Raw genomic sequence first — 12,500 nt, forward strand, 5'->3', positions numbered from 1 at the left:
ACAATTCAATGCCTCTCTGACAGCTCAAAGTTTGCGTGACAGCCCTTGACTTGCGCTTTGTAATGAATCTGCTAATCATATTGAAGACTCTTTCTTATACAAGTGGAAACGCAACGCGGGAAAAACAAATTCCACAGCCGGACGGAAAACTTTCCAGTATCAAGCAAAATTCGTAAAAGGACTGTCATGTTAGGGACACTTGGACAAGTATAAGGGATAAAGATTCAGTAACTAGAATTATTTTGAGTAGCCTGACCGTTGATCACCTATTTCTAACTACTAAAACATGAGGATATTAGGACACAGAAGACGTCGCCTAATCAGCTGGGAACCGGAATTGGTAATTTCTCTTTTTCCAAATAGCCTAGCCCACCCCACTGCAAAGTGCGTTACCATCAGGCTGCGAATCAAATCTCCCCACAACAACAACAAAATCGCGGGTGTGGTCATTGCGTTTATGACAAAGTGGCGCTTGAGGGAAAAGACGCACATTATTATTATTTGATATCTAGGCTGTCCCACGGCCCATCGCGGCCCACTGGTGCAAAACTGAAAGTTGTCTGCGGCCCTGGAGGCTGTGAGCGCGGCCCAACTTTGGTCCGCGGCCCTATGGTTAAGAATCCCTGAGATAGATAGATACACGTAGATAGATAGATAGATAGATAGATAGATAGATAGATAGATAGATAGATAGATAGATAGATAGATAGATAGATAGATAGATAGATAGATAGATAGATAGACAGATAGATAGATAGATGAAGTACATCAAAAACAAAACACATACAGTCCATGGGGAGCAGCAGCACCAGCATGCCCTATCCTATCTCTACTGATTTGGACGGATGGTAAACATTCCCAAACTGCAACATGTACTATAGGCAGCACCTTTAACATGCGAAGCACTTAGTAGTAAATTAAGTAAAAAAGATGAACATATGACAACAAAAAAGAAGCAAATAAGTCCTGATGGTGATATGCAGCGTACAAAATAAAAAGATGGTCCTGAAAAGTGTATGGAACATACGGCCGGGTACTGTATGTTTACTGTAATATCAGTTAACTAAATGGTGCCATTTTGCAGCTAGACCAAGCTCCTACACTGTATACCTTAGTACACAGGTCTCTTCCCTCTATGCATTAGCTCTGCACTTTCCTTCCCGGGCAAATTACAGTAATGACAACATGCCTGCAAAACATTTGTGTTCAAACATCAGAGAAAGAAAGTGTGTTTGAGAGACAGAGAAAGTCTTTGAGAAAGGAGGAGACAGAGACAGATAGATATAGAATGAGAGTTTGGGACAGAGAGAGAGGGAGAGAGAGAAAAAGAGAGACAGAAAGAAATAGATAGACAGATATAGATAGAGAGACAGTGAGTGAGAATGAGAGAACGACTCAGAGAGATCCGGGTCCTACCTGTATAATGCTCTACGAGTTGCTGCACAGTGTCGAACTGTGTGCGCGTGGTGATGTAATAGCCGCCGTTGTCCAGTTTCCTGATCTTGTAATGCTTCACGTGATCCCCCTTGTTGTCGTCCCAGTCACGGATGGACAGAGAGTACGCTCCTGCGATGACGAGACAGACAGAGGTAGAGAAAGAGATGGGGAAGGAGGGGGGAGTGACAAAAATGTTGTGTTTTTATTTTATAATAATGCACATATTCATATTCACTACAAATACAAAGGTAAACCACCCCCCATGGGCACCCCCGGCCCAGTAATGATCATTTGGGAGTAATGAGCATTCAAATAATGACTTTGTGGTTCAAGTCAAATTAGTGAAAAGAGCCACATATAACAGAAGCCGCTGGCATTCTGATTGACGTGACACCTCTTCAGTCTCCAAAAACTAAAGAAAAACTAAACTGTAAACTGTAACTGAGATAGATGGCAATGTATAGATGGCAATGTTTACTGTAATATAATATGTTTGTATATAAGTGTATCAGTAGTGTGTGTGTGTGTGTGTGTGTGTGTGTGTGTGTGTGTGTGTGTGTGTGTGTGTGTGTGTGTGTGTGTGTGTGTGTGTGTGTGTGTGCAATTTTGCTCAGCCAAGAGTGTAGAGCACCTGCAGTTCACCCACTGAAACCACAGTGAAAGCGGTGTGTGTGTGTGTGTGTGTGTGTGTGTGTGTGTGTGTGTGTGTGTGTGTGTGTGTGTGTGTGTGTGTGTGTGTGTGTGTGTTGTGTGTGCACTTGTGTTAGCCTCTTCAAGTCCATGTCTTCACAGGTGTAACTACATAGATATCGAAAGCAAACACAGACCCTGAGAGCTGCTTTGTGACTGGTGACCCAGTGTGTGTGTGTATGTGCGTGCGTGCGTGCGTGCGTGCATGAGTGCGTGCGTGCGTGCGTGCGTGCATGAGTGCGTGCGCGCCTGAGTATGTGCCTGCGTATGTGTTTGTGTGTGCTGGTGTTTGCGTGTACTGTGTGTGTGCATATGTGTCAATGGTGTTAGCGTGTGTGTGTGTGTGTGTGTGTGTGTGTGTGTGTGTGTGTGTGTGTGTGTGTGTGTGTGTGTGCGTGTGTGTGTGTGTGTGTGTGTGTGTGTGTGTGTGTGTGTGTGTGTGTGTGTGTGTGCATAGGCCTGTCACGATAACAATTTTTGCCAGACGATAACGATAACAAGAAATTATTGCGATAATCGATAATATTGTCTCTCTCGCCATTTTCAAACAATATAATGTGCAATAAAAAACACTGCTATGCAAGGTGCGGCCTCCTTCTTGAAACATTGAATGTAACATTTGGGCCAGCAGACTCAGAGGTTTAAATAATTAAGATTGACGCCTGCTCCAAGAAGAAATGTGTCAAACAATATAATGACGTAAAAATGCAATAAAAATGTGACTACACCCCTTCACATTTTTAAAGCATCACGGGCGGGGGATATATATATGTTTTTAAATACATCCCCATGGAGCACAATAGGCTCTAAATAGGCTTTTTTGTATTTATTATTAAGGTAAGTTATATAGTCTTCTTTAACATTTTCTGTTATTTATCTTTCTCAAGCACACTGAATGGCTTATAGGCCTATCCATGGTGTGATGTAAAATAACCTACTGGTGGGGTATTGCTAATTCACAAATTATTACTTAGACAGCTTATTTCAAACAAATGCACTTTGTTACTAGCTAATTGTCAGTCAAAACCCAAATCAGCCCTGTTAAAGGCATTTCAACATCAGCAAAAAGCAAAAGAGCATGAACAGATGCACAAGTTCCAGCTCTCTCTCTCTCTCTGATACCCTCGACTGGAACAAGTTGCAATTATGCGCACTTTAAAGTCCTTTATGAACGCCCATACATTGATTCTTATGAGTTATGAGTCGCCATGCCTGTTTCCCCTGTAGCGCGCTCAACCGTTCACATTCTCCTGGTGTGACAGATTTAAATCCACAAATCTTATCTTCATGATTTGCTTGCGGACTGCCTACTCATATTGTTGGGTCTAAATTCACAAGAAATATAGCGAAAATCACAAAAAGAACAGACAACGAACGTCGGGGTAGGAGGTGCATTGAAATAATAGTGGAAACTCGGCGAGGTTTAAAATAACAGCCTCAGGGTAAGTTTGTCGCGACGGCACCACTATTTCATGATTGCACAAACACGTCTTCGTCGTGGATATTGGGTTGCTGCGCATGTTTCAAAATGAACATTTGCCTCCGTGTTGGAGCTGTTCATTCCCCTCTCTGAGGAACGTTGCAGATGCGCTGACTGACTGGAAGAATATTGCGCTCCTAGTAGCGCTGATTCTTTGTCGAGGCTTATAGGCTAAGCGACGCGCGGGAACACCAGCGTTCTATTTCAAAGACGTAAGTAGCCAGATCAATGCACTTTTTTCCAACCAGAACTGCACTGCACTTAAATTAGCCTACACCAACATTTAAGCGTCATTGCGCTGCGTTGGCCTATAACGCGCCATCAGTAGTCTTACGGCTACGGTAGAGAAAGGGAGAGAGGGTAAACAAAACATCACGCAAATAACTTATCGTTACTTATCGGGGCCAGAAAAGTGATCGTTCTTGTAAAAAGTTATCGTCCGATTTATTGACTTATCGTATATCGTGACAGGCTTATGTGTGCACTTGTGTTAGCCTCTTCAAGTCCATGTCTTCACAGGTGTAACTATATAGATATCGAAAGCAAACACAGACCATGAGAGCTGCTTTGTGACTGGTGACCCAGTGTGTGTGTGTACGCGCGTGCGTGTGTGCGTGCGTGCTTGCGTGCGTGCATGCGGGCGTGTGTGCATGAGTGCATGCGCGCATGAGTATGTACGTGCATATGTGTTTGTGTGTGCTGGTGTTTGCGTGTACTGTATGTGTGCATGTGTCAATGGTGTTAGCGTGTGTGTGTGTGTGTGTGTGTGTGTGTGTGTGTGTGTGTGTGTGTGTGTGTGTGTGTGTGTGTGTGTGTGTGTGTGTGCTGGGTGTGTGTGTGTGTGAGAGAGACAGAAAGTCTGCGCGTGTCCTCCTTACAGACATGGCTATCGAAGCAAACACAAACCACGAACGCTACTCTATGGCTGTTGGCCCAGCCATGACCACAACGGCTATGACTAGTCGTGGTCGTATGACTGTCTTATGACCCTGTGTGTGCTTGAGACACAAGACTGTACTTTACGAAGTAAGTTTTGTGCGTAACGCCAAGGACACATCCACGTAAAGTTGGACAAACTAAGACAACTTCGCCATTCATTCCTATTAGGAAAGCGAACAGGGGCGAAGCGAAATGAAAATATTTGGGCATGTCTAATATTATGCAAATGAGGAGCAAATTTTGCCTGCTGTGGGCAATCAAATCAACAACATAAATGTTTCAATCGGTTTGATTTGCCACTACGATCTGTTGACCATGGAGTTGTGAGAATGGAACACTGAATTTCGCCTCTCTTCACTTCGCTCGTTTTGCCTGCATGTGTCCCTGGTATTATGACTTGATGCCTGGTGGGTGCGTAACTTATGATATAAGTTATCAAGAAGTAATCTAGGAGTGTTTGAAGAGAACCTACACTCGCACTCGGAAAAAAAAGTTCAAATGCAAATGTTTCAGTCACAATCAGACCACCAGTCACAAGACTATAGATACATTTGATCAGTAAGTGTGTGTGTGTGCGTGTGTGTGTTTGCGTGTGTGTGTGTGTGTGTGTGTGTGTGTGTGTGTGTGTGTGGCACTTTCTCAAAATCTAAATCTAAAAACGTTAAGGCTTTCCCTACCACTACCACTACTTCACACATGCATGCGCGCACACACACACACACACACACACACACACACACACACACACACACACACACACACACACACACACACACACACACACACACACACACACGCTTTACTCAGCCTCCATATCTGAAACTTGCTGCCCCCACACATTACTAAATTAGTTGAGAAAGCAGTAGTGTGCCCCTGCTTGCAATGTTACAAGCGAAAGTGAAAGCTGTTTATGCTATGGCATTTATATTTTGGTGAGATGCTGTGGTCGTTGAAGACCATTCTAAAGAAGAGAAGAGAAGAGAAGAGAAGAGAAGAGAAGAGAAGAGAAGAGAAGAGAAGAGAAGAGAAGAAGAAAAGTGAAGTGCAAAGAAGAGAATACAGTCAGAAAACATTAGAAGGGAAGATAAGAGAGGAGAAGCTCAGACAAAATGAGATGGGACAGGACAGGACGGGAAGAGAATAGAAGAAAAGAGAGGAGAAGAGAAGGGAAGAGAAGAGAAGAGAAGAGAAGAGAAGAGAAGAGAAGAGAAGAGAAGAGAAGAGAAGAGAAGAGAAGAGAAAATTAATGAAATGCCCTGCCTTTTGTGGTCTCGCTCTCTCTGATGAGGAAGGTTCCTCGTGGGTTGTTTGAAGCGAGCAGCTGTCTCTCCGCATCTTTGCGGCCCATCTTGCCGAAATACCACCTGCAGACACAAGCAAGCACCAACACAACTAAACACACACAGATATACAGTTAATGTAACATAAACAAATGTCTCCTTTACCAACAGTGATGGGCAACCTGAATTCTTTAGTGCCAGCGCCATGCATTGCAAATGACCTGGCTTTACCCATCCAATTCAGCCAGGTGATTGTCTGGTTGAATGATGACCTACTGGAATTGAACAGGCAAAACCTGGTCATTAGAAATGTGTGGAACTGGATTCTAAACTACGGAATACAGGTTGCCCATCACTACACGTACAGGGCAGTCATGGATAAACGATTAGGGCGTCAGACTTGTATCCCAAATGTTGCCGGTTTAACTACCGACCCGCCTGGTTGGTGGTGCTCCCTTGGAGTGCCATTTGGGGCAGCCCCCTTGCATGGGTGAGTCATAAATGCAATTTTGTTGTGTGCATTGAGTACTGTGTGCTGTGGAGTGCTGTGTCACAATGACAACGGGAGTTTCCCAGGTGGGCTTTCACAGCTTACCAATGAACTTGTCTTTTCAGATTAACTTCACACAACATTCTATGAACCGAAGTAGATCTCAAACATCTGTGTTAAGGGCCCTTCACATCTTAACGATAAATATAACTATTTATATATTAACTATTTAGTAATATTACTACATAATCTTGTAATCTTGTAAAAATCATTACAACATGAATGGTGCCGTTCACACACCATCTATAATGGCACCGACATGCTAAACGATATGGATTCACTTTCAGATCTTTTTTTTTTTTTTCAGAACTGTAAATAATGTCATTGAATCAGAGCTCTTAAGAATGTTTAGAGGTCATGACTTCTGCTTGTGGCTGTTTATGAGCAACAGACGTTACTGTTGACAAGTGTAAACAAAAACATCTTACAGTAATAGTTATAGTATAATCTTATAGTTACTGTTGAGGATGTGAACAGCCCTTTTAACAGTAGAATGGTAACTTTCACATGGTTTTACTATTTGAATGAAATGGACAGAGTAATGTGTTTTTTTATTCTGTAGATTTTATCTTATTAATTCATTTATTATGAATGTGATTATTTTAATTGTATGATGTGTTTGTCTTTTTGTGTCTTTGTGTCACTACCAAATAGAATTGTATGTTTAATGGACAATAAAGAAGTCCAAGTCTAAATTTAAGTCTTTACAGTAACTACTGTGCTATTTCAATATGAAACTGGCTGTTCTTTCATCAAGCATGTAGGTTCTGTTTGGTCTGCAATAACTCCAACAAAAACTACTGATTTACAACCATCATTCCTCCAATGCGGACAGATAGGTATGTAGCATTGTTTTTCACTGGTCACCTTATTTCTTGACCAGGACAAATAGAGAATGAGCAGGTTAGTCTGACATCGACTTGAACCCAATGGAAATCAGTGTAGCAAACAGTGCACAAGTAGCATGGGTGCATGCAGGTAAAAAACTACACATTTCTGTATTCAGTTGAGACACACACACAAACAGACAGATGCAGACATACAGACATAGATACACAAGCACAGACACACAGATGGAGATGCGCGCGCACACACACACACACACACACACACACACACACACACACACACACACACACACACACACACACACACACACACACACACACACACACACACACACGCGCGCGCGCGCACAAAGGCATGACTACATGCACCCCCACACCATCATTCATTGCTTCAACCAGTACAGGTTTTCTGTATTACCTGTTACCTAGCAACCTCATGCAGCAGTAGCAGAGAAAGCGATGTTTACAAAGCCCTTCTCACTCGCCCTGTTTCTTCTTGTACATGTTCTACTGAAGGTCTGCAAGCATGTAGCAGACACTATTTAAAGGGATTGAGTCTGCAGTACGTTAATATCGAAGCCTGACCAGGCTGACCATATAGATGAGAGAGTCGTGTTGAGGTGACTGAAGAACAAACGCTGTGTACCACACGGTGTGTCTACAGGCCACTGGTAATTTGCTTGTCCAGAAATCCATTTGCAACTTTTAGGACCTCTATTTTATTAAACTCCTATTCAACCAGGAACATTCCATCGAAAATCTCTTCATCCAAGGAGTCGCGGCCAAGATAACGGCTTAAAAACTGCACACAAAAGACAAAGGACTAACACTATCCCAAATTGTTGAAGGGCCCTGTCCATTTGTTTGGACAGGATCTGTAAAGCGTACCCACAATCCATTTGTGTGAACCACCACATAAGGATCAAAGATTACTTCAAAATGAATTAAAATGAATTCAGTTTACCGTACATTTTACTGCACTTTCTCACTTCCTGGAACTATTTTGGAACTATGTCAATGGTGATCTGTGTGTCAAAGGCTCCGTGAGCCACCATCTTTGTGTAAAGATGGAACATGAGGTCAATGGGATTAACTCAACTCTCACTTCCATGACTCTGGGATATACAGTACTAGCAATGCGGACAACAACAATGACCGTCTGATCGCCTGGCTGAAACCGATGCACTTCAACCTTTTTTTTTTCCAGAAACGCTGGTATGTTCCGTTGCATGCCACTTCATTCTTTACTTAACGTTATTTGTGTTTGAGTGTGTGTCATCGGTTACAATTGCACACATTTATTTATACAATACGATACGACATACAACATTATAGGGTAACACATAATTTGACGCCAGCGTCATACGTATGACATGACAGTATCATAGCAGTGTCGTAATGCAGTCATGGCACATGTGTCAATGTCAAAAACATTTTAGGACCATTGTCATTAAGTGACATTTGGTTATGCTGAAGACAGCCAACAGCCCAAACAATGTCAACTTTTCAACGGCATCAGTTGTCAGATGGAAGAGCGCGACACTGCTTCTGGTTCCACTCTGATGAAGGCTTTGTACCGAAACATCAGCACACAAAAATAATAAAATAAAAAATAAAGTGGTGAATCGTAAAGAAGTAGTGTCGCGCTCTTCCATCTGAGAACTGATGACTGAAGAAGCACCTTGAAAAGCCGCACCTGCTGAAAAACTGCAAGTCAAGGTGTGCGGTGCCTCACAAAACTTTTTGAATGTCAACTTACTCTTCCGCCTGTATTGAGTCCACCGGGGCCACATAGTTGCTTGGAATGTATCCTGACTTCCCCGTATCCAGAGAGCGCGCCTCCCACCAGTCTCCTTCCCTGGACAGTCAAGATTCAAGATTTAGGATTCAAGATTCTCATTCTACTGGTATGGGGTAAAATGCGTTGTGGTTTTTTTTGTTCCTCGAAAGGCAATAGGGAACTTTAAATGAGTGACTTACGTGTTGTTAATGATGTGAAATTTCTCTCCTTTGGTGAAGGACAGGTCGTCCTCTGTGCGAGCGTCGTAGTCATAGAGCGCTATGAAGAGAGTCACACCCCCTCCTGCATACACATGGAAACACACAAATAGAAACAAAACCCATAAAAATATATTTTTAAGTTATATATTTTCCAACATCAAAAAACCCTAACATAAATAACCTGATACACAATTAACATGCTTACAAATACATAGTGGTGTGCATTGGCACTGCCCTCACAATTCGATTCGATTCCGATTCGGGAGGTAGCGATTCGATTCGATTCGATTCGATTCAATTCTACGATGCATTGCAATGCATTACATTTCTACTGAAAGCAAAGCAAATGTTTCATCAGTCATGATGAGGCAATACAAGCAGTCAGATACTGAGCAACATTTTATTGGCTGTTTTCTGTATCAGTTTTGCAGTTTTCAATGCTTTGAAGTGCTTTTATTTAATTTAACATTCATTTGCTCCTGAAATATCCACGGAAGTAACTGAAACTTAAAAATGTTGCCGCATCGACTCTGGAACTTCACGCATTGAATTGAATCGTCCATGCCCCACATTGCATTGCCTTGCATCGCCAAATCGATTATTGTTGACACCACTACAAATACACATATCAACAAACAGGCACAGACAGTAGTATATCCAGTTTTACTGTATACTTGTATGCAGCACACACACACTCACACAGACACACAGACACAGACACAGACACAGACACAGACACAGACACACACACACACACACACACACACACACACACACACACACACACACACACACCTTGCCAAGTCCAAACCCTACTTCAACCACACACCTGTGATGGCCGGCTGGGGCATGCTGCTGCTGAAAGCTGTGCCGGGGAAGGGCTGCGAGGTGCCCATGGGGAAGTTGTTGAAGTTGGGGATGAGCTCTGCTCCCCCGTGGCCCCCTCCCGGTCCTCCCCCTCCGCCGCCTCCAGTGGGGTCGGGCCCATAGCGCGGGGGCTTCACCAAACCTCCCGACCCGTTGCCGTCACACGCCGACGAACCGCCGCCGGCTTCCACTGCTTTTGCTGCCTTCCGTTGTTTACAGTACGCACAGCCCATCACTAGGGGAACAAGGAACACACCACAGGTTCGGACAGAACAAAACAGTTACTGTTAGGGTCAGGTCATTTCGGCTAAATTACCTTTATTTACATTTATTAATAACACTGAGGAACACACTAATATAAAAAATAAATTATTATTCATAATCTTGTGAACAATGAATTATTCTGCAATGGTTCACAGTTAGGACTGGACTGTCCCTTTCATATTCTCGTATATTTTACTATTACTTGTTATTATTCTAGCATGCACGCTGACTAGTGCACATGAAAAGTTCCAAATCAACTGAGCGATGGTAAAAGCCATAGTCTCATTTCCACAGTGTTACACATCACAATCCTGCACTCAGGCAGAGATGTATAGTAACGAAGTAAAAGTAACGAAGTACTGTACTTAAGTACTAAACTGCAGTATCTGTACTTTTTTGAGTAATATTTTTTTCCTCATACTTGTACTTTTACTGCACTACATTTTTCTGATGAAATTAATACTTTTACTCCGATATATTTTTCATGTGCTGCTTTCGTTACTCGTTACTCGTTACTTGTTTCTATGCCCGAGCGCTAGATGGCTCTGCCATCACCAGATATGATGGAACGTGTTCACAGTCAGTGGGCGATGCAATGGTAGGGAAATAAAAGCAGATCGCATTCTCGCGCATGTCTTTTGGCGCGGTCAGTGACGCTCAGTTGGCATTGACACTGGCATGATACAGATGTTGGCAAGATGGATGAGGTAGACGAGGTATCGCCATCAACATCAACAACACCAACCACCTCACATTGCGGCGAGGAGGAGGAGGATGACGGCTGCCATCCCTGGCCCTATTTAGATTCAATGTTCTCCTTTGAGGGACAAACCATAATGGTATTTGCACTTCATAAGAGACTTATTGTACAGAGCTCTAATAAACCAAATGGTATTCAAACTTTTGACTGACTTTTTTCCCCCCATTTTTTTAATGCAGTACTTTTACTTCTACTTCTACTTTTTACTCAAGTAGCAAAACTTGCAATACTTCTACTTGCTTTACTTAAGTACAACACATTTTGAACACTTTTGTCCTTCTACTTGAGTAAGGTAAGGAAAGGTTACTTTTGACTTTTACTCAAGTCATTTGACAAGATGATACTGGTACTTCTACTCCACTACTTTTCTCCTGTACTTTATACATCTCTGCACTCAGGCAACAAAAGATGTTCTGCATCACACATGATTTCATGCAAGAGTTATAGTGTGGGGTCCAAACCTTGGTTATTGTGGTCATTTGCCCTGCCACGCCCTCAGACAGAGACACAGAGCTGGGGAGAGAAAAGACTGGAGTCAATTATAGTCAATCAATGAACCAATCAATAAATCAATCAATCAACCAAGCAATCAATCAATCAGTTATTACATTGTGACCAGTGTCTGAGTCTAGAGCAGGGATTCCCAAACTTGACCATGTCAAGGCCCCCCATTTACCGGTAGATTCCAGCCAAGGCCCCCCTATACATGGGTCGTGCCACACTATTTTTCTGTGCACTCCCTTTCACAACCATAGTCTAGACAGAGCCCCACAGGGATATATAAAATAAAAACTTAACAATATAATAGTTGTAATGTTCAGAGATGCAATAGATTATTATAATGCAGTTCTTAACCAATGGGAATATAAGCTTATTTTTGGCTTATTTTGGTGCATATTAGTTATTTAATTTATTCAAATATTTACTCTGTTTTGATATGCTTTCCCTGCCAACCTGCCGCGGCCCCTCTAGCAGCCCTTCGCGGCCCCCACTTTGAAAACCACTGGACTAGACTGGAGGACATTGATTATGTTGTGCCATCATCAAGCACTAGGTGGCAGTGTCACCCATCATGCACAAAGAGCAGAACACATCACCAATATCCTCACTGGTACAGCAAAGCAGCAAAGAAAAGATAACGAAGCAAAGGAAAGAGAAGTTAAGAACTAGAAGAGGAACAGATTGCTGACACAACATCTATGCCATGTTATGGTTCCTTAATCACGACAAGAGACAGTAAGCTTTATTATTGCTAATGCCAGCGCACAGAACCACTGGGGAACATTACACTTCTTTTTTTTACAGGTATTTTTAGGGCTTTAGTACCTTTACTTGTGAGAGGACAGTGAGAGAGGGACAGCAAATGAGTGGGAGAGAGAGAGAT

General features: G+C 42.6%; 1 protein-coding gene across 3 annotated transcripts in view; it reads right to left on the bottom strand.

The window, feature by feature from the left end:
* yrk (Yes-related kinase) overlaps window positions 1-12,500 on the bottom strand; it is a 43,254-nt gene that overhangs the window by 7,461 nt on the left and 23,293 nt on the right. For all 3 annotated transcript variants that reach the window (XM_063185337.1, XM_063185335.1, XM_063185336.1), the window contains exons 2-7: window positions 11,578-11,629; window positions 10,055-10,327; window positions 9,205-9,307; window positions 8,984-9,082; window positions 5,807-5,910; window positions 1,417-1,566 (exon numbers count right to left, since the gene is read on the bottom strand). In XM_063185337.1, the coding sequence (XP_063041407.1) occupies window positions 1,417-1,566; window positions 5,807-5,910; window positions 8,984-9,082; window positions 9,205-9,307; window positions 10,055-10,325 (727 nt within the window). In that variant the 5' untranslated portion in view covers window positions 10,326-10,327; window positions 11,578-11,629. The remainder of the gene's footprint in view (window positions 1-1,416; window positions 1,567-5,806; window positions 5,911-8,983; window positions 9,083-9,204; window positions 9,308-10,054; window positions 10,328-11,577; window positions 11,630-12,500) is intronic.

The sequence above is a fragment of the Engraulis encrasicolus genome, chromosome 20, assembly GCF_034702125.1.
Source record: "Engraulis encrasicolus isolate BLACKSEA-1 chromosome 20, IST_EnEncr_1.0, whole genome shotgun sequence".
NCBI lineage: Eukaryota > Metazoa > Chordata > Actinopteri > Clupeiformes > Engraulidae > Engraulis > Engraulis encrasicolus.